At 37.9% G+C, this 22,232-nt stretch overlaps 1 protein-coding gene across 6 annotated transcripts in view; it reads left to right on the top strand.

The window, feature by feature from the left end:
- Positions 1–196: 196 nt before the first annotated feature.
- Positions 197–22,232, top strand: part of ARFIP1 (ADP ribosylation factor interacting protein 1) — a 73,363-nt gene continuing 51,327 nt past the window's right edge. Inside the window, exons 1-4 of one of the 6 annotated variants that reach the window (XM_037497795.2) lie at positions 197–304; positions 659–797; positions 8,960–9,039; positions 17,350–17,451. In XM_037497795.2, the coding sequence (XP_037353692.1) occupies positions 8,962–9,039; positions 17,350–17,451 (180 nt within the window). In that variant the 5' untranslated portion in view covers positions 197–304; positions 659–797; positions 8,960–8,961. Of the gene's footprint in view, positions 305–658; positions 798–8,959; positions 9,040–15,371; positions 15,707–17,349; positions 17,452–22,232 lie in introns of those variants that run through there. The other 5 variants (XM_037497794.2, XM_037497797.2, XM_037497798.2 and 2 more) reach the window with 5 other exon arrangements.

Here is a 22,232-nt window from a genome sequence, read left to right as displayed (position 1 = left end):
AGACGTGGCGGGGCCGGCCGCGCGCAGGAGAGAGGGGCCGTCCGGGGCCGCTTCCGGTCGCCTCACTTCCGGCTCCGCGGCTCCGGGCACTGGGGCCGCAGGGCGGGTGCGGAGGCCGCCGGCCGGAGTGTCCTCGGCGGTTGGTCAGTGGGCGGCGGTGGCAGCCGCGGTGCGCCCCGCCCCCGAGGATCCGGGGCGCGCGGGGGGAGGGGAGGGAAGCAGGCCCGGGGCGCGCTTCCGCTCGTTTCCTGCCAGGCTTGAGGCGACTCCTGGACGCGAGCGCTGCCGGGTCGCCCGCGGACAGGTGAGGGCGGAACTGGCCGGCGGGAGGAGGCGGGGAAGCCGGGCGGGGTGCGGGGGGCCGGGGGAGGGCACGTCGCCTGGGGGTGCCTGTGCGGGACTCTTGGTGCGCGTCTTCCCGCAGTCCGCGCTCTGTCTGCCCGAGGGCTTGGCCTTTGGTTTCTGCCCCTTCGTCCCTCCTGGTGCCCTGAGTGCACCCCGCGACAGCCGGGGCAGAGGGTGCTTCCAGGGCGCACCCTCTTCCAGCTCGGCGCCCCGTGGGTGGGCAGAGGGTGGCACGAGCCAGGTCTTAAGGCTCGGAGGGGGCCACCTTCGGGTTTGGGGTCCAGCCTTGAGCTCTCTGCCCCTCGCCCTGCAGCCCCACTTCCTGGCCCCCGCCGAGAGAGGAGGGAGCCCGGGAGAGGTTGTCCGGGCCGCGGTGCAGGGAGGAGCCTTGCCGAGACGTCCCAAGCCCGCCTGTGCTTAGAGACCGTCCCAGGAATGCTGGAGTTTGGGAAGTAGGTCGTGCTTGTTGTCTTTTCGCTCGTTCCCTTGCCAAGTGACTACTGTGTACGTGTCCGGGGGAAAGTTTTGTGGGGTGTGTGGGTGTGTTTAAGAACAGTGTCTAGAAGCTTTTTCCTTTTATTTTATTATTACTTCCTTTGTTTTGTTCTTATCTCCCTCTGGAGCCCTTTGATCTCTCAGTTTGTCGTATACACTTGCAGATCTTTCACCCCCTCCTATTAAGATTTTTCTCACTCCCTTCCTTTTCTCCTGGATGAAGGGTGTATCTCTCACTCCGTTCTTGTTTGGTAAGGGAGAATGGGAGATTGGTAGGGCTTTTCAGAAACCTGTGCCTTCACCTGCAAGGCCGTGTTCACGTTTGCCATTTAATTAACTTACTGGCGTAGAAATGTGCACCAGAATTGGTTATGTTAAGTCAGCCCTGTGTTAAGCTTGCGGGATTAGTTTCATTGCTGTCACAGGTTTCCCACTTCCTATTTGGTATAATTTGGTAGGTTATTTTTTGGATCTCACAACGCTCAAAAAGTTTGGTAATGTCACTTAATGATCATAGTATTCCCAGACCCAAATCATACCAAATAGGAACTTTCTGCTGTATAGTAGGGAAAACCTGCATCTGTAAGTGACTGCAAGTAGGCCATCTGTTGGTCCTGTTTTTAATTCCACTTTTTTCCGCTTGTCTTGTGTTTTTTTTTTTTTTTTCTTGTTCAACATCACTGTCACCTTCACCTGATCACATCTAACACTCATTATCTGAGAAAGTGGACAGTATTTCTAATCTTATTTTTTGGATTAAAATCTCTGCCTTGGAACTTTGGTTCCTTTTCAAATTGATAAATTATCTTTCCTTGAGTCATGGTTTGCCTTAATCCTGCGGGGTTGGGGCCCGTGGACTAGGGGTCAGTGACTTTCAGCCTCATCCCCACCTATGAAATTATAGGCAAAGTTTTGTTTGCATGCATTTCCCCCCCTCCCCATGTCCATTCATTTAATCAAATTGTCAAAGGAAATATAAAACCTCAGATACATTAAAAACCACTCCTTAGGACGAGTCTTGTTGAAGTTAATGAAACTTTTTTTATGGAACCTTATTCTTTCAAAATATAAATGGTTTTGAACCAAGGAGAGTAAAATGCAGAGATTTTGGCATTACACTGAAATCTTTTAACTACTACAAAACTTCATGGTTTCTAAATTTCTTTCTAGAACTAGAGAAGGAAGTAAAACTGCCTACTTACTTAGTTCCTGAGTCTACTTATTTAGTTCCTGATTTGTGGTTTTGAGGTTTCTTTTTAGTGATAGCTGATTGTGGCCAACGCTGTGAATATCCAGTGGATTTATAAATTGACATTTCTGCTATTGATGTGTCTTGATACATATTAAAGATCACTAGCCTGCTGAGTACAATGCAGGATAAAATAGTTAAGTTCCATTAGTGTTTTACTTTCATTTTCTTGCTTTTCACTTGAGGCATCATCTCCTGTAGACTTTTCTAGGATGTTTCAGTTGTGTCCCATAAACTTTGGTACGATGCACTTTATCTTGACCTCTCCTTACTCTCCAGTATATATGAGGCATTTTAGTGATGGTTCTCTCTCATGAATAAGTTACTATCCTTCCAAGTTTAGGAAGCATGGTTGAACTTACTGGTTTGGTTCTGAAGTGTTTGTTGGTTGAAGGTTGAAGTTCTAAGTTTAACCCTAGTTTGGTAGAATGTGAGAACTCCAAGAGAGAGACCTATACATCTTACTAGAGTCTAGAGAGTAACTAGTTCTTCTCCTCACAAAATAAAATACTTTCCCTCTGTCTGGCATCATCCTCACATGGGGAAGCAGAAAACATAACATTTCTAAGGAAGCATAACTTTTATAAAGAAAGAGCAGATGATGCTAAATTACTTTCCTTCTGAGTAAATGACAGTCAGAAGGTAGATTATATTGTAACAATATTTGTTTGCTTGCTGTGTGCTGGGCATTATACTGAGATGATTATTTCATCTAATCCTAACAGCAATTTATAAACGTGGCTAAATTTCCCATTTATTAGATGAAGAAACTGAAACTTAATGATTCACCGATACACTTTACAATATAAAGTAATGGACTCACAATTACACTGCTGGAGCCAAAATTGCACGCATGGATGGTCTGACTCCAGATTGTGATCTCTACTACTAGTACACAGTCTGCTTCCACCAAATTTACGTTGTGTCTTTTTTGGAAGAGTTAGGGTTATTGCACCATTTTCTAGCAAATGTTAGGGAAGGGTTTCTCTTAATCTTTAAGCAGCTGAACACCTGGTTGAATGTCATGCCAAAAAGAATCATAAAAATAAATGAATTTGGAGGAGGTTTATATAATGTTGATAGAATTTTCTCATGGAGATTGATAAAAATCTGTATGTGGAGTGTATATGTTTGTATTATGACATGGGGAGTGGAAATGTGAAAATAAAGGTTTTAAGAAATGAACTTGGCCTTGTAAGAGTCTGACAGTATAAATACATTTCAAAATGATAAATTTGTGATGGAGTAAGGAATAAATTAGGATGAGAAGGAGTAATTCAACAGGGAATTTAAGATAATATGGCTGTGGATAAAAAACTAGCAATATATGTATATACTGGAAAATGAGTAGTATGAAAGATGGTGAACTTATAGACTATGACAGTCTAAAAGTCATTCCAGTATTCGTTGCCGGATGTATGGGAAAAGCTATTTTTAAAAAAGAGAAATAATCTTATCTTTAGTCTTAACTTTTAGGCATTGAATAGCTCTTGGAAATTTTTAGCCATTCTATACAAGATAAACGCATATATTTCCTTTCTCCTTTATTCCTTTCTTATTCTTCTTCCCTCCCCCTCTTATTCCCTTCTCTTCCATTGCTTCTGAGATGATTATAGGCAGGTGTTGCTGGAAATGGCTCAGTTGTTTGTGAAAATACAGCAATATCTTTGCCATGGTCTCACTGCTAGCATTGGACTAGCAGCCTCCAGTTCAGGTTTTTTCTCCTTTGGGGAAGTGTGAGTGCATGTCTCTGGAGCAGGATTGAGTTGGAGGTGAGGCCTAAATCATCCAGAGGAGGGGATCTCTGGACTAGCTGCAGTTTCTGTTAGCATGAGAGTGACTTAGAGCAAGGTTTCCATTTTCCTTTTTTGCTTGATGATACACATAGAAAGTAATTCTGTTTGTAGGCACACTGAAGCCAGGCTCTCCCTGGCTCCCTGAAGGCTGAGGAGACAGGGTCGACGTGTGAGCACATCTGTAATCCTTTCTTGGCACGTTGGTTTTGCCATAGAGAAGAGGAATATGCTATTCTTTGTTTAATAACATCTATTTATTTAGCATGTAATGATTTACAAAGCACTTTCACATATTTTATTTTTACCCCAGCCATGTCAAGTAGATAGAGCAGATAGCTTTATAATGTTAGAAATGAAGAAATGGAGGTTTTAGATAAAGTGCTCTGTATTAGCTCACATACCTAATAAGGTAGATCAGGAATTGAAATCCCAGGTAGAGTTTCTGGGGGAAGTCAGTGCGGTGGTAAAGCAGTGTTGTGTAACCTCCAAATGGCTGGCACCCTGTCTATTTTGTTTCAAGTGCTACCTTCAAGCATCTGGGGCAATGCTAGTTGTCATTATTGAGTGCTACTCTGCCTAGGTTACTGCGCTTTGTAGACGCTCTCTGTGTATTAGTCTTACTTCCTAAAAGCAAATGAAGAAACAGGTATAGAAACAGCAGAAGTGTTTGGTGCAGGGTAACCCAAGCAGTGAAAAGAGAACCAGGGAACTCATCTAGAGTCATTCAACTCCAAAGCTTGTACTCTTTCACTGCCATGACTACGTGGTTTCAGGACATTGCAGGGTAAAGATGGGGTTCCAGTTAACGGGTTTGACATTGGTGGCAGAGGGGATGGTGATGACAGTGGTGAAAGGGAAGTAAGCAGGTGACTAGTGTTGTTGACAGTTTTGAGGTAGAATTTTAGAGATGATGGTTATCAAATAAAATTTCTAAGGTGTTTGGGGGTGGGGTGAGGTAGAAGAGAAATGTGGTAAAACTCAAAGGAAGTAATTTGGGCCAGTGGCACTATAGGTACTTCTAATGAAAGTGTTAAAAATGTAGATCCTTTTCATGTATGACTAAATGTTAGCTGTATATGATTAAAGGTAAGATTTACAAGATGAATTTTACTTTTTCTGTATTTCCTAATTTTTCTATGTGGCATATTAATTAAAGTAAAAAACATTTTAATTGTAGGGACCTCCCTCGTGGCCTAGGGGTTCTTAGTGCTATCATCACTATGTGGCCTGAGTTTGATCCCTGGCCAGCGAGCTAACCCACATATGGCACAGCAGATCTCTCCTGTCTCACCTGCTGCTCCCCTTAGCAGGATATTTCAGTAAAATCTTCCTGTTCTGCTCCCCACTCTATCTCTGATGAATTCTCTCACCTCCCCGCCCCCATACCTCTGGCCTACACCCCAGTTCCAAAATAAATAAATAAATATTAAATATTTTAATTATATAAGTAATATATATTCTAGAAATAAAATTCAAATACTATAAAAAGCAGATGGAATAACAATTTCTGTTTCTCTAATCTCTCTATTGTCCACACCTGCTCCCAGTTAACTCACACGGCAGTTGTTGGGAATCAGATGAAATATGTTAAGGAAGCTCTAAACCTGTTCTGTCAATACCATGGCCATTAGCCACATGTGGCTTCTTAAATTAGTTGAATTAAAATAGAATAAAAAGTTCGGTTCCTCAGTCACACCACTCACATTTCAAGTACAAGGAGCCACAGTGGCTAGTGGCTGCTTTATTGTACAGCAAGGGTATATAGCATGTCTCCAGGAACATCTGCCACACCTGCTCAGACTTTAAAATACCAGACATTAGGGGCCTCCCTGGTGGCGCAAGGGGTTAAGCACCACACTATGAAACAATACGCAGCCTCTGCAGCACGAGTTCAATCCCCGGCCGGCCAGGAAGCAACCCACATGGTGAAGCAGACCTCTCCTGTTTTGCCTGCTGCTCCCCTCCGCAGTGTATTTCAGTCAATCTGCCTGTTCTGTTCCCCACTCTGTCTCTGGTGGAGCCTCTCACCCCCCGCATCTCTGGCCTGTGCCCCAGCTCTTGTGTGCATCAATAAGTAAATCTTAAAAAAAATAAAATACTAGACATTAGTGACATCATCAATATACTGGTGAGCCAAGTTTAAAAAAAATCTGTGTTCCCTGTGGTGCCTAGCAGTTTTGTTTTAGCTGATGAAATATTATTGCCATGTTCTCTCTCAGCTTTTTGTTTTAACTAAAACCAGATGGTTCAAGTCTCATGTTTGTTTTGGCTATTTGGGAATTTATAGTGAGCTGCTTTTCTGTGATAAAGATGGCAGCTTTTCTGAGGGCATGAGTGTTTTCTGTTTTCCTCTGAGCTCTAGACCTGCACATCTTTCTAGTTGACACCCTCTCTTGAAGATCTTAACAATATCTTAAATGACATCTAAGATTAAATTAATTTCCCCTTGCTCCCCAAATAAACTATCGAATGTTGGTCATCTTTGTTCCTTATTTCAGTGAATGACTCCATCATCTTTCCAGTTATAAATTCCAGAAAACTGAGTGATCTTTAATAGCTCCCTCTCTCCGACACATAATTTGTCAACAAGTTTTGTTAATTTTACTTTCTAAATCTTTCTTAAACCTGTCCATTTCTACTACCACTACTTTAGTTTGTTACTATCATCTTGCCTGAAATTTCTACAGTAACCTCCATTCTTGTTTGCCCACTTCTGTTGTGACCCATCTCTAATCCATTATCTGTCCTGAAGGCACAGTGATATATTTTAAAACACATCTGATTGTACCTCTCCCCTTCTCCTGACTCTTTCTGTGGTTTTCCATTGTTTCTAGGGTAAATATGAAATTCCTTAACAAATACTTAGTTATCTTCCATTGGGGAAAAATACCAATGAATATTGAGGGGGTTATTATATATGGTTTTGAGGATTTAATAGAATAAAAAATTAACTTTTTAATTCTCTTCATCCTTGGTTTTCTTTACTGCTAATGTTCTTGAACTCAGGCATCCAAGAAGAATGAGGCCACAGACCACTGAAAAATTTAGAGTTTCAGCTGCTGTTCACAAGTAATTTAGTTTTGAGAGTCTTATCATTCTACTTATTTGTTTCTCTGTGGCACAGTCTAAATGGGGAAAATAAAAAGAATTCTTCAAATAGTTAATTTTGGTACTTGGTTAAAACTTGGTAATGATGGTGGAGATGGGAATCGTTGAATATCTGGCTGACTTTTAGATTGTTTCTCACTATTGCATACAATTGAGGTTAACCATATTTCACCAGTACTTTCTACTTTTGAATTATCTAACTGATGTGTCTGGCTTAATGAGCATCCTGAACTTAATTTACCACAATCTAAAGGGACTTAGTGGCATCTAGCAAAATAACTTTTATAGATCCCAGATAGTTGTTGATATAAAGACAGTAGCATAATATAAATGCTTCTCTTGTTGTCTTATTTCTTTTTATTTGGTTATTCTGTTTATGAAAGGAACGTAATTGCATATTATGTGGTAAGCCATTTTTGGGATTTTCTCTGTCATTGTGTCCACTCATAATTTTTGTAGATGAAAGCTATTAATTTTAAATGTTAACTTTGTAGCCTACTTTTTCACTGAATTATTTTTAGTTAGTTTTGCCGTTAATTCTTTGGAGTTTTTTAAATGTACTATCGTATCTGCAAATAGTGATAGCTTTACTTCTTTACTTATTCTGGTTGATTAATCTTACCTAATTGTATTGGCCAATATCTCTAATACAGTGGTGCATAGTAGCAGATGGTGGACATTTGTGCCTTGTTCCTGATCTTGGTGGAAAGGCCTCTATTTTTTATTAAATAAAAGAGATGATTATAGGACAAAAGTGTATATATATTTTTATCTTGTTGAGCAAGTCTCCTTTAATTTCTTTTCTTTTGAGTGTTGAATTTTGAATGGCTGTTGGGTTTTGTTGTTATTTATGGAATTATCCATTTTTTTCTGCTTGGACTTGTGAATATGGTATATTCTAATACATATCCTTAACCAATTCAGGAACCAAAATTCCTGAACAAATCTTCTATTTCTGGATAAATTCTACTTGTTCATGTGGTATTACTTTCTTAATGTGGTATTAGATTAGATTTGGAAACAATTAATTTATTCTCTCCAGCATGTATCAGGACTAAAAATTTGTTCCGTTGCATTATAGTACCTAATATGGTATCTTAAAATTAGATTAGATTCAGAGTGCTCTTAATCTTCTTTCTCCTTAGCAGAGTTCTTCATATACAGTAAGCACTCTAAATGTTGTTGAATAAGGTAGAAACAGAAATAGCTCATTATTCTTTAATTAAATTATTAATTAAATAATGTTTCACTTAGAGTATGAACTGTCACCTCTGTTGTCAATACTAAAGAGCCCTGGCCAGTGAGGTGAAAGAGGTCCGAAACTGCTTTTAAAAAAAAAAAAAGAAAAGAAAAGATTTATTTATTTATTTATACAAGCACTGGGTACAGTTAGAAGCGCAGGAGGGTGAGAGAATTCACCAGAGCCAGGAACAGAGCAGGCAGACTGACGAAATACACCTCTGAGGGGAGCAGTGGGCGAGGCAAGAGAGGTCTGTGTGCCATGTGGGACCCTTGCTGGGTGGCTGGGGATCGAACCAGCGCTGCAGAGGCTGTGGGCAGCTTCGCAGCTCAGCGCTCAACCACTGCGCCACCAGGGAAGGCCCTGAAACTGCTTTTTTATAGGCCATGAGAAACTAACTTTTGACTTCAGGCATCTTTGGATCTCAATTTTTTATTCTGCCAAATCAAATTGACTCTGATCTTTTAAATTCTGCTTTATACATAAAATGATTTTATGAAATTTTTTAATCAGTGAGGTATGCATTTTTATATTCTGTTTAAATACTTTATCGGAATGTTTTTAGACTTGCTTACCTGCTTTAATCAATAAATATGATTATATGTAGTTTTGTAAATCAAGTTAATTATGTTGTGGAATATTTATAAGAATATCAGTGAGGTGATGCAGCTATCTAACAAATTTTAATAAATTATTTATTTTATGCTTAACACATTTTACTTTTAGGTATGTCTGACTGCAGCAATGATACTACAACTCTTGGTGCGTCTAAACCAGCCACAGAAGTCGTCAAGTCTAATTCTGAGGTGATTGGATGGTATTTATATTGTTTCTTAAAGTCAGCCCATTTCAAAGTATTAGACTTTCCAAATTTACTTAGTTGGTCTGAACTACGTGCCCTTGTAAACAATTTTCTACCCACATAGGTATAGGAAAGGGGTGGGTGGATGAGAGATTTCTTCATAATGGGAAGTTACCATTTGCCTTCCAGCATCTGAAATTTTAGAGAATATTTAGCTCATAAAAGTTGTGGATTGAACTACAGTTTTTAATTTAAATATGAAATGAGGTGAGAGAATTCACCAGAGCCAGAGTGTTCAAGGAGAGGTAATAGTAGTAGGCAACTCACTTTTAAGCTAGTCTCCCATATGCTCTCTAATTGTTATGTATCAGAATCCAAGTATAGCGTTTTCTAAGCAAAAATATTGAATTCCAGACTCCACTTCAAATTCAGCTGAATCTGAATTTAAAGTGCTAGACATTAGGTCAAGTGTATGGGGTTTTTTGGTTGTTTTTTTCCCCTTCCTTTTTTAAGTTCCACAAGCGATTCTAATATATACCACCTAAGAGCCACTGTTCTAGTTCACTAGAATAAAGAGAAAACTGTTAATTTTATATTGAATTCAAGTCACCAAATGTTTTTGAAATGCCTAATAGTAATAAGACTCATGGATACAGTGCTGACAGTTTTACAGCGCAGCATTTCATATAGTTCCACCTTGATTCCTAGCACAGTTGGGTATAATTCAAATAAATAGAACAACTGTTTGTTTCCTCACCTTTTAGTTGAACAATTTCGGTTTTCAAAGAGGTGGTCACGGACTTAAAGGAATTGTTGAGGCTGGAACATAGAACATAGTTACAGTGCTTCTCAGCCAAGTGGTAGGCACAGTATAATTAAACCAAGACTGAGTCTTTGTGATAAGCTTTAATGTAGTATTTAGAGTGTGATAATTTACTTTTAGTCTAAAAATCAAAGGTGGGTTTTTCTGATGGACAAAATATGTACTATCTGTGATAGATTCAGGATTCTTTGTGCTTTCAACTTGTATGTTTGTCATTTGTCAAAGCAGTGTTGTTAGATTTCGTTCTGAGACACTAGAGAATAATGTATATTGCCTCTTAGTTCATGGATTTGAGTTTTTATGCTCAGATCTCTGAATCTGTACTGTTGATAATCAGAAATTTGATGCATGTAAGTTACAGAAAGGATTGGCATCCCAACAAATGCTAGAACTCATTGTAATAAATGAAAGTGTTCTGTTTGTGATCTTTGCCTATGTGATTGTCATTTAAGTAGATGCTAAATTGGATATTTCCTGTTCAATAGAGAGTTAAGCCTGGACAGCGGTGAACTGAAGGAAACCACTGTCAAGTAATTGGTCAAATTTGACTATAAATTAATTTGACTATAAAAGCATAAAAATTAATGTTAGGCATTCCTTGTGTTTTTAGAAATTCCCAAATGTGTAGCATTTGCAGGGAATATTGCAATTAAAAAAAAAAAAGGCTAGGTGTGTGGCGTATAATTTGAATTTTGTCACAGCATTGTCTGAGCTAACCAAAGTAGGACTTAGGAATATTTTGTGACTTCAGAATTCCCCATTTATTAGTATTCTGCTAACTTGAATCTACTTTTTTTCAAATTCCACAATGAAATTAGGGGGGGGTTGTTCAGATTTGCTTACAAGAATTCTTTTAATACATTTCAGCTATAGTGTATTATGACCATTAACTCTTTAGGTAAATGTTCTCTGTACATCAGACTTCAGTATCGTGGACTAAGTCTAGCAGAACTTGGCACATCATTTGGCAGTCACATGAAGGTGATAATGAATTCTTATTCCACTGTTGTAAAAGATATGTAGACATCGATTTCTTAGGAATAGAATATATCAAGATGATAATTTTAATTTCTTTAAAAGCAAAACAAAACAACATCAACAAAAGAGCCAGCATTTTGAATTGAGCCAAAACCATTATCAGTTGTGGACAAGAAGTGACTTCAAAGTGCATTTAGGTTCTGAAAAGTGAATTGTCTTGCTCATGACCACTCAGCTAGTTAATTATTGAACCCAAGCTGATGTCTTCTCAAGTGATCTTAAAATGTCTATCCTATCAAGTGACCATAAAAATGTGGTTTTATAAAAATGTTACCAGTTTTTTTCTTTTTGAATTTAAAAAAGACAACATGCGATTGCTTCATTGTACTCTAATCCAGTATTGATTAGAGCAAATAAAGGTGGGTTTTGTTCTATATATTTTTAGTTCTCAAACTTTATCTCTTGCAATGTGGCATATCTTAGAAGAAATAATAGACTAATAGGCACCAATCACTGAGAGTCTCTTAGGCGCCAGGTACTGTACTTGGATTATATATGTCATCTCATTTAATACTGTAGTATCCCTGTTTGCAGTTGAGATTCTCGCCCTCATTTTATAGATTTGGAAAGGTTGACATAGCTAAGGTGCAGAGCTGTGATTTAAATCTAAAGTAGAAAAAGTGAGTAAATTTAAGAAACTAGGAAAAAAACTTTAAAAGTAGAAACAAGGAGGCTTGAAAAACAAGCAAATGAGGTATATATTCAACACAACAATAAAAAAGGAAAGAAAGCAAAGCAGTTGTACTAGATACACTAGTAGTGTATCCTGAAATTCTTTACTGCTAGCACTTCAGTATATTACTAGTACGCATACCAATTTGCAGTGTCCATGAATAATATACTAATATTTGCATTCTCTTTTTGTAATTAACTAAGTCTTAAAAAGTGTTTTGGGTACAGATCCAGCACTCAACTTGCATGTTCATTAATAAAGGACATTTTAAATATGTAGAAAATAATGCCTTTGAGTGGTACAGATAAAGAATCTTAGCATTTCAGAGGAGAGCCAGGACAGTTGGTGACGATAGCATTTAAACTGAGTCTTGCATTATGGGTAGGATTTCAACATGTGAATGATGATAGTTACTGTTGAGCAAAGACATAGAGGCAGGAAGTTGAGAGACATGTATGAGGAAGTGTGAGTAATTAAGTTTGATTTAATAGAGTTTTTATAGAAACATAATTGGCAGAGAGAAGATAGTTCAGGACCAGGAAGGACTTTAAGTGTTAGGAGGAGTTGGTTTTATATTGTAAACATTTTGGGGAGGGAGATGCAGATTAAGCACATACACAAAGTGTGTTATAATGTGGTGTAAAGTAGTGTTTCTGCCTGTAAAGCTGGGTAAAGGGCTAAAGAGTGATGAAGAACGGCTAATTTACATCAGTCAGGGAAGGCCCTTCTGAGATAATAATTGAGTGCAAACCTGAATGAATTGAGAGAGAATCATGTGAAAATCTGGGAATAAGAGCCTTTAAGAGAAGGAAACAGCAAGGGCAAAGATTTGTGTGTTTCAGGAAGAGTGATGAAGACTCTGTGGCTAGAAATGCATGTCAGTGAGGAAAGTGTGGGAGGAAATGTGGTTCAGGTGGCAGCTAGCAGCTGGGTTAGCTTGAGGTAGAAATGCTAATGACAGGCAGATGAGGAAGATGGGGAAAGATTTGAAATGGAACTTTCAGGTAGCAGGCGGTTGGAGATATAAGACAAGTTAGGCATTAATACTAGTAGATTAAAACACTTAAGAGAGCTTTGCAGCACATGCCAAAAAGACAAAATAGTAAATGTATTCCCCTACATTCATCATTCAGATGAAATAATTATCTGAACGTTAGCACATTTCCTTTATCCATACCTTTAGAATAAGAGATTTGAGGGTCATCTACTTTTTATAACTATGAAAATGCCAAGGTAATTGTAATAAAGAGAAAGAAAGAACAAGGCTAACAGCAATACCATTTATAACCGTATTTCAACTCTGTTTGATGGTGGTCTGTCTGTTCTAGAAAGTGCAGTTATTAACCATAGTACTAAGCTAAGAAGAGTAGCTGTGCTGGTAATTACTGTTGCTGTTGGAATTGCTCCATTATTTGTCCCATTGGTCCTGAGCTGAAATAATCATACTATGATTATATTATCTTTACATAGTGTTTTCAGTTTTCTATCAATTTCATATTTGATTCTTGTAACTATATGGTACATAGATGAGGTTAATAACCTCATTTTATTATTGAGGGAATTGAAGCTTAGGGAAGTCAAGTGACTTCTGAAAAGTTACAAAAGGTAATAAATCCATGTCTCCTGATACCTGGGTTAGCTCCCCAAGACGTCTGGTAGGCTTATTTACCTAATCCTAATGCTTTTAACCAGGTTGAATTAACTTTTTAAAATCATTTTTACTAATACAGAAACCAATTTCAAAGACTTTTAAGTTACGAATTTAATAGAATTGCTTTCTCCTTTTTGTGGGCAAACAAAAATCTAAATAATTTCATTTTACACAGAAGGCATTTGTGCTTTTGGGTATTGGAATAAAATATGGCCTCTGTTGACACGCATAATTAGTCCAAGCACTGCGACCTCCATTGTCTAAAACCCTCACTTAGAACAATTTTGAATATTTGTGCCTTCTCCTTTTTCTTTTCTTCTTTCACAGTTTATTTTCTTCACTTTTTTCCTAGAATTAACAGATTAAGAATTTAGTCCTTGGGCCTCCCCTGGTGGTGCAGCGGTTGAGCGCTGGGCTGCGAGGCTGTCCGCAGCCTCTGCAGCGTGGGTTCGTTCCCTGGCTGCTGGCGAGTGTCCCACCAAAAAAAAAAAAAAAAAAAAAAAAAAAAAGAATTTAGTCCTTTCAATTAGAAGAAAATGTAATTACTTGATGGCTGAACAAAATGCCTGCTGATTTCCACAGTATTTCCTCTGGGGAATCCTGTTCTGAGAAGCCATGACTTCCTGTTTTCCTTTCTCTCTCCAGTTGGCACCGGGGGAGGAGGAGGAGGCAGTTGAAAGTGTTTTGACTCTATACTTCCCACTCTGTCCTGCCTACTGTCTTCATCATTTGCTAGTTTTCTTTTTGAATTGAATTTTGAAATGTGCAGTACATACTTGTGTCTGGCTTAATTTGCTCAACATTATGTCTGATTTCTTAGGAGTATTACTGGGTCATAGGGGGCATATGTTTAACTCTGTTAATACTGCCAAATAGTTCTCTAAAAAGATTTTCCAGTTTTTGCTTAGAGACCACCAGCCATATGTAGAGTCCAGTTGCCCCTCATGGTTGCTAACCCTTGGTTTTGTCAGTCTTTCTAATTTTGGCCACTTTGTTGATCATGTAATAGTATCTGATTGGGGTTTTAATCTGCATGGCATGTTTTTTGTTGTTGTTGTTGCTTTCTGTTGGTTTGTTTAATGAGCCGGGGGCATGCTTATAGCAGTGATTCCCAATTGCCTGTACATTACAATCACCTGGTGTGTTTTAAAAACTATTTTGACAACTTACTGATCATATATACGGAAATTTGTGGCCCATCATTGATCTCTGTGGGGTGATATTTTTACAAAGCTCCCCAGGTAGTTCTAAGATGCAGAGAGGGCTAAGAATGAAACACTCCTTCCCTGTCAAGAGACTTTGGTCTAACTTTTGGGAATGAAGCATCCACTATAAAATCTTTATTAGAGGCTTTTACTTTTTTGGTTGTAAAATATTGTAACTAACTATTAAGGTCAGTTCCATGCTCATTTTTTTGGTTTTGCATTCTTCTTCATGTTTTAAGGCTAATTCTGCCTTTAAGTTGCATTCTAGCACATGTGAATCAAGAAAATCATGTAGTGTAAAAGAAATGCACTTTTTGTTAGCACATAAAGCAGTGTCAAAGTCACACATAGTATTTGTTCAACTTTGATCTCCTTAAGCAAGACTCTGGATTTAGATTGCACTTAGTATTATTAATAAGAAGCACATGCAAACAGACATGATTTGATTGTTGATTTGTAAAATAAGAAGTGAGTAAAAATGCGTTCACCTTCTTATTTATGACTATAGTAGTAAACCTAACCTCCTTTTAATATGTAGTTTTGCCTCATGAGGATGCTTTTAGTCCCTCTCCAAATAAGTAACAGTGTAATCTGGAATGTGATAGCCATATGTTGGATTTTTAAAGATTATTTTAAGTTTAGGTCTCAGCATTGTTTCAAGTGAGTAAACTCTATAATGTGTGTGCACAAGACTTGTTTTCTGACTTGGAAATAATTTAGTGGTGGCTAAAACCAGTTTTTACTAACATGCAAGACCTGTTTGTTAAATTTCCAAGAATTTTGTAAGCCAACTGCTAAACATGGACGTTATTTTAAAATTTACTTATATAAGCTATAAGTAAAAACATATTAAAAACAAAAGTATTAATAACCTAGAACTTATCAGTTCCTAGCTATTTTTCTGTTATCTGTGCTCTTGAGGTTATTTCTGTCTGGTTATTTCTAGGGAAGAAATGTTTTAATGATATACTGCACATCTATTCTTGCCCCTGGATTCAGTGAGATTATATTGGAAGCTTGAAATTGACAATTGACACCATCAAAATAGGAAAATGTTGCAAATTCGTACTTTTTAAAAATTATCTGGAGAAGGGCCTCCCTGGTGGCACAAGGGGTTAAACACCACACTATGAAGCAATACGCAGCCTCTGCAGCATTAGTTTGATTCCCAGCCAGCCAGGGAGCAACCCCCATGGTGCTGCAGACCTCTCCTGTCTTGCCGGCTGCTCCCTTCAGCAGTGTATTTCAGTCAGTCCTGTTCTGCTGCCTTCTCTGTCTCTGGTGAGTCCTCTCACCCCCTGCATCTCTGGCCTGTACCCCAGCTTTTGTATGCATAAATAAATAAATCTTAAAAAAAATTATCTGGAGAACTGGTTGGTAAAAATTTAGTAGCACACCAGTGGCAACACTTCCTTTTATTCAGTGAGTACTTAATTGTGTGCAAGGTACTCTTTTTTAATATTTTGAATACATGTCCTTTTAAGTATTATGTGAGATACATGCATTTCTCAATTTTCATAAATGAGAAAAATAAGATTAACAAATACCACAGAACAGCCTCTATAGTCACGAGTTGCTTATTGAGGCAGATGAGAAATAGATCTTAAGGTGATGTCATCACAGTGTGAACATCCTGTAGTGTAAGGACACAAACCTAGATGGTGTAGCCTGCCACACACCCACATGTCAGGGCCCCTGTTGTATGTAAAATGCAGCACGTGACAGTATACTGTAGGACTGGGTTTTTAACCAAATCTCTCATTACCGCTCTCATTGTATTGTGCTATGTCTTGGAGGCTTTGGAATAAGTTTTATAGATACGATAATATTTGAACTAAGGCTCAAATTATGGGCAAGATTTTGTTAGATAATGATGACGGAGGAATATTTTAAAAATTGAAAACCATTTGAGCAAATATTCACAGATCTCAAAGTGATCTCAAAGTGTATTTCATTCTAGAAAAAGCAAGTAATGATTTTAGTAGTAGAGGGTCTTTAGAAGGGTAAAGAGAAGTAAAGCTTTAAAAGTTGGATTGGACGCTATTGTGAAGGACGTTGTCTTCATCAGTTCCAGCTGCTGAAACAATACCACAAACTGTGTAACTTGTAAACCACAGAAATTTATTTCTCATAGTTTTGAAGGATGGAATCCAAGAACAGGGCCTGCAGGATTCTAGTGAAGGCCCTCTTCTGGGTAGCAAACTGCTGACATTTCACTGTGTCCTCACTTGGTGGGAGGAGCTGGGAAGCTCTGTGGGGTCTTTGTTGTAGGAACATTAATCCCATTCATGAGAACTCCACCCTCAAGACCTAAGCATCTCCCAAAGGTCCCACCTTTATCTCTGCGAGTAGACAGCACTTTTAAAATTACTGGTTAAAAAGGAATGGGGGAGGTGAAAAGGGGGCCTGTTCTCTCTGAGAAGTAGAATAAATTACTTAACTTATTTACCGAAAGTTTCTGAAGTTTAATTTTTAAAATAAGGGAAAATAGATTTTTTTTTTTTAACAGATATGAAATTCTCATTTTAACTTGTAGGCCCACATGTTTTTTCGAAATCATGCACAGTTGTAGCAAGAGCTGCTTAGTTGAACTGACAATCAAGCTGGGCTTTCTGTAATAATTTTCCAAATTGTGAGTGGTAGTCTGTCCTAACTTTATTTACAAGGCAAGAACATTGATCCCCTAGTACCTATAGCAAATAACTTGTTTTTAGTAAAGAAATGTGAGTACACTTTTAAAAGGCCATTTTTCATTTTATTAGTATCATGTTTATCGTATTAGTATTAGGTAGTTACAGTTATTTAAAAAAATTTAAAGTGGGGGTGCTTAAGCATTATAAACACAAATAGTGTTTCATGTGAATACTTGCCCTTTATGATTTCATGTAATTTATGAATATTTCTTTTCTTCTTTCCTTTTTAAGGAGGCTACCATGGCTCAGGACTCTCCCAAAAATTCAGTAGCAGAAATCCCGGTTACTAGTAATGGAGAGGTTGATGACGCCCATGAACATGGCTTTAATAGGGTAAGTACACTTTACTTTCTTTTAATGCAAAGAATTGTGATAAGCTCTTCAATGTTGATGCAAAAATAATAAAGTTTAATTTAGTCTTATTTTCTTAGATTGGCTGAAATGCCAGGAATCTAATGTTATGTAAGGATTACTATGTAGGTTATGTTAGTGATTTCTCAAGATTAAGTTCCAGGCTATGGTGTTATTAGTAGTAATTCTGTTGAATTATCAGAACAAAAGTGTCAGACAATGGCATGTCATTTTATAAAACTACTTAATTTTATTTGTAATAAAGTAAAAAACTGCAGATTAATCAATTTTCTGTGTGTCCTTATATAATTCCTAAGTAGGCTGCTCCTGATTTTACTCTTCACTTTATAAAGTGGCATACTTGACTCAGTGGAAAATGAAACTTGGGGTACTTCTGGTTTCCTCTTATTTGAAATTGAAATTTAATACGTTTTAATGGAATGCCATGGGTTTAGAGACAATTTAGGCTCAGATTTTGGTTGTGCCATTTCTAGTGGTGTAACTTTGGTCAGGTATTTTAATAACCTCGTGTAGTTTTTGTTTTCTAGTCTCTAAAATGAGAATCTTACTTCCATGGGGATAAGTTAATATTGAATGAAATAAATAATGATAGTGATGGCTATTATTCCTGGAAATACATTTAACATCCCTTTTATGCTCTTTGATACATGTGTGCAAATTTAACTTTACAATAGTTTTCATAGTCTTAGAAAAGTAATGGTGGAAAGATTTGAATTATTTTTCAGTGTAAGGAGAATTTTTTTAGTTTTCACTTTGCGTTTTTAAAACTATTAAAATCAAAATCAACAAGCAACTATAAACCAGAGTCACACCGCGGGGGTGGGGGGAGGGGAGGAGGGATTAGGGTCAAAATAAGGGGGGTGGGAATTGTATGGGGAATATAACCAAGATGAAAATGCATACATTGTGCAAAAATGAAAAATGATGTGAAAAATATATAAAATAAAATGAAATTAAAAAATAAATAAATAAAAATTAAGTTTATACACACACACACACAGAAAAAAAACCCTAAAATCATTAAGAAGGTGATACTGTACATCAGGATTACTGAATCTCAGCACTACCAACATTTGAAGAAGGTAATTCCTGGTGGCGTAAGGTTATCCTGGACCTGTGGGACAATCCCTAACCTCTTCCAAGTAGATAACAGTAGCGCCCTCCAGTTGTGACAAGCAGAAATATCTCCAGTTGTGACAAGCAGAAATATCTCCGCACATTGCCAAATGTCCCAGAGGTGATAAGAAACTCACCTCTGGTTGGAGATGCACTGTTTTAGGTAGATTATTTTAGTCAATTTTAGAAAATTAGATTGAATTTCACTTTTTAAAAAAGATTTATTTTATTTATGCATATGAGAACTGGGGTGTAGGTCAGAGGTACGGGGGTGGGGGTTTGAGAGGATTCAGAGTGGGGAGCAGTACAGGTGGATCTACTGAAATACACTGCTGAGGGGAGCAATAGGCAAGACAGGAGAGGTCTGCTGTGCCATGTGGGTTAGCTCCCTGCCCGGGGACCGAACTCATGCTGTTGTGACTGGCAATAGCTTGATAGCACTGAGACTTTAACCCCCCCGCACCACCCGGGAGGCCACGAATTTCACTTACTTTGTCTCAGCAGTCCTTTGGGAAGGAATAAAGGTGTCTTCAAGCTTGAGGTTTGTTAATGTAATTGCAAATGCTTTAACTAACTTGGCTTCTGAACCCATGTGACCCAGTATAGAGTGACTCAGAAGAGACTCTTAAATTCTGAGCACACAAAGGAAGTTTTCACTTTAGGTTTTAGTTTTTCTAGTGCTTGAAAACATTACGACACACCTGAATAATAAGGAACTTAAGTCACCATCATCAGACTACCAATCACTTTATATAAATTTCTGTTAACTCTTATAACTCATTATACTGGGATCTTAGTTAATGGCTTCATCTTATTTTGGTAACAGTTCCTCTAGAAAATTTATTCTGCAAATATTTATTGCTTGTGCAAATATATACCACTGGTGATGAAATAGGGAACAAAAATGACAAAAACACCTGCCATCAGGTGTTCTTACTTTCATGGGGATAAGTTAATATTCTAATAGACTGTCTAGTCAAAGTTAAGGGCCAAGAAAAATGTGTTTTATTTTGAAGATTCACCTCCCATCTTAAGCCTATTCTTTTTCTTCTTGACCTTTTTTCCCCTTCCTTTTTCTTTTCTTTCTTTTTTTGAGATAGCTTATATACAGTAAAAAGCCCAGATGTTGTGTCCAACTTAATGGACCCACCATCTGCATCAAAATGCAGAAAAGTTCCAGAACCTTAGCTGACTCCCTGTTCCCCGCTTCCGGGTGGTACTCCTCTGTCCCTCCCTCCCAGGGTAGTCACCACTGCTCTGTTATCAAGTTGCTTATAGCTGTTCCTGACTGCATATAAATGAAATTATACAGTGTTTATTTTTTTTATTGGCTTTCACTCAACATTGTATCCATGAAATTCATACATGTTGTTGCTTTTATTTGTGATTTAGCTTTTCATTATGTTAAAATACCCCAATTTGTACATCCATTCTTCAGGTGATATTTAGGTTTTTGTAGCCGGTGGCTATTATGAATAAACCTGCAGTAACCATTCTTAAGTAGGTCTTTTGGTGTACATGATAATCACCATTTCTATTGGATATAGAGCAGGTCATCAAACAGTGTCATTTCATTCATTGTCGTTTTGTTATAACATTGATGAGAGAAAAGAATCCCAGCTAACATAGAATGAAAGGATATTATTTGAGGACCTGCTTTTGTTATTTTTGCTTCAAGTCACAGTTTCCACGAATCTGTCTTTGTCCTTAAGTGATGATTTGCTGCACATCCAAGAGTGAAATTGCCAGGCCATGGGTATACTAATGTTTGACTTTGGTAAATATTGTCAACTACTTTTATGAAGTAGCTGAACCAGTGAGAGTCCTGCCAGCAGTGAATGAGTTTTCTAGTTGTTCTACCTCCTTGCCTGCTCTGGGTATTATCATAGCTTTTATTTTCAGCCATTTCTGATGGAAGCATAATGGTATCTCATGGTTTTAATATGTTTTTATTTCTTAACATTTTCATATTTTTATTGACTATTTGGATCTTTCTGAAGTATCTTTTCACATTGTTTGCCCATTTTTCTTTTGGGTATATACCCTTTTCCTAACTTACCAATATTTATAGGAGTTATTTATATATCCTGGATATAAATTGTTTGTTTGAATATGAATTATTAGCCTTCCTTTCTATAACTTGCTTTTACATTTTATTAATGGTTTCTTTTGATAAGAAAAAGTTTTCAATTTTAATGAAGTCTAATTTATTAGTGCTTTTCTTTTAGTGATTTTTGAGATCCTTTTAAAGGACATATTTGTCTAGCTTGGTATCATTGAAGAATGTTCTTTTTTTAATTAATATTTTATTTTATATAGTTCTTACATCATTTTTCATTTTTGCACAATGTATGCATTATCATTTTGGTTATATTCCCCATACAATTGCACACCCCCCCTTATTTTGACCCTAGTGGTTCCTCTCCCCTTCTCTCCCCACTCCCCCTATAGTGTGTCTCTGGTTTATAGTTGCTTGTTGATTTTGATTTTTACTTTGTATTAGTCTTTTTCCTGGTCCCTTATTTAGGTATTCTAAATTCCTGCTATGAGTGAGACCATCTGGTATTTTTCTTTTTCTTTCTGACTTATTTCGCTGAGCATGATCCCTTCTAGCTCCATCCATGTTGCTGCAAACTGCATGTGTTTATCTTTTTTGATTGCTGAGTAATATTCCATTGTGTATATATACCACATCTTCTTGATCCAGTCATCTGTTGTTGGGCATTTGGGTTGTTTCCACAGCTTAGCTATTGTAAATAGAGCTGCTATAAACATAGGGGTGCAGGTGCTCTTTGGAATTGATGTTTCTGTGTCCTTTGGATAAATACCTAGGAGTGGAATTGCTGGATCATGTGGAAGCTCTATGTTTAGTAGGTCCAGAAATCTCCACACAGCTCTCCATAGTGGCTGGACCAGTTTGCACTCCCACCAACAATGCAGGAGAGTTCCTTTTTCTCCACAACCTCGCCAGCATTTGTTGTTGCTAGTTTTTTTAATATGTGCCATTCTCACTGGTGTGAGGTGGTATCTCATTGTAGTTTTGATTTGCATTTCCCTGATTACAAGTGATGCTGAACATTTTTTTCATATGTCTGTTGGCCATTTGCATTTCCTCTTTGGAGAAGTTTTTTTTTTTTTTTTTTAAATTTTTTTTTTTTTTTTTTATAGAGGCATGTTTTTATTTATTTGTTTGTTTGTTTGTTTTGTTTATACATGCACTGGGTACAGTCAGAAGCGTGGGAGGGTGAGAGAATTCACCAGAGCCAGAGCGGGGAGCAGAGCAGGCAGAAGGACCGAAGTACACTGCTGAGGGGAGCAGCGGGCGGCAGGAGAGGTCTGCGCGCCATGTGGGACCCTCCTCTGGTGGCCGGGGAGCAGCCGGGGATCGAACCGGCGTCGCAGAGGCCACGGGCAGCTTCGCAACCCAGCGCTCAACCGCTGCGCCACCAGGGAGGCCCTGGAGAAGTTTCTTTTTAGTTCTTCTGCCCATTTTTTGACCGGATTATTTTCTGAAGAATGTTCTTTTTCTAAAGGGTTTATTATTTTGCTTCTTATGCTTATATCTGCAATTCATCTTGAATTACTAATGTTTGTGTGTGGTGGAAAGGAGGCATTAAGATTTTCCT

This window comes from Talpa occidentalis, unplaced genomic scaffold, assembly GCF_014898055.3.
Source record: "Talpa occidentalis isolate TD23 unplaced genomic scaffold, MPIMG_talOcc4v2.1 talOcc4.8, whole genome shotgun sequence".
In the NCBI taxonomy this organism is placed as follows: domain Eukaryota; kingdom Metazoa; phylum Chordata; class Mammalia; order Eulipotyphla; family Talpidae; genus Talpa; species Talpa occidentalis.
Note: the sequence above shows the minus strand (reverse complement) of the source record. Positions and strands in the feature narration are given on the sequence as shown.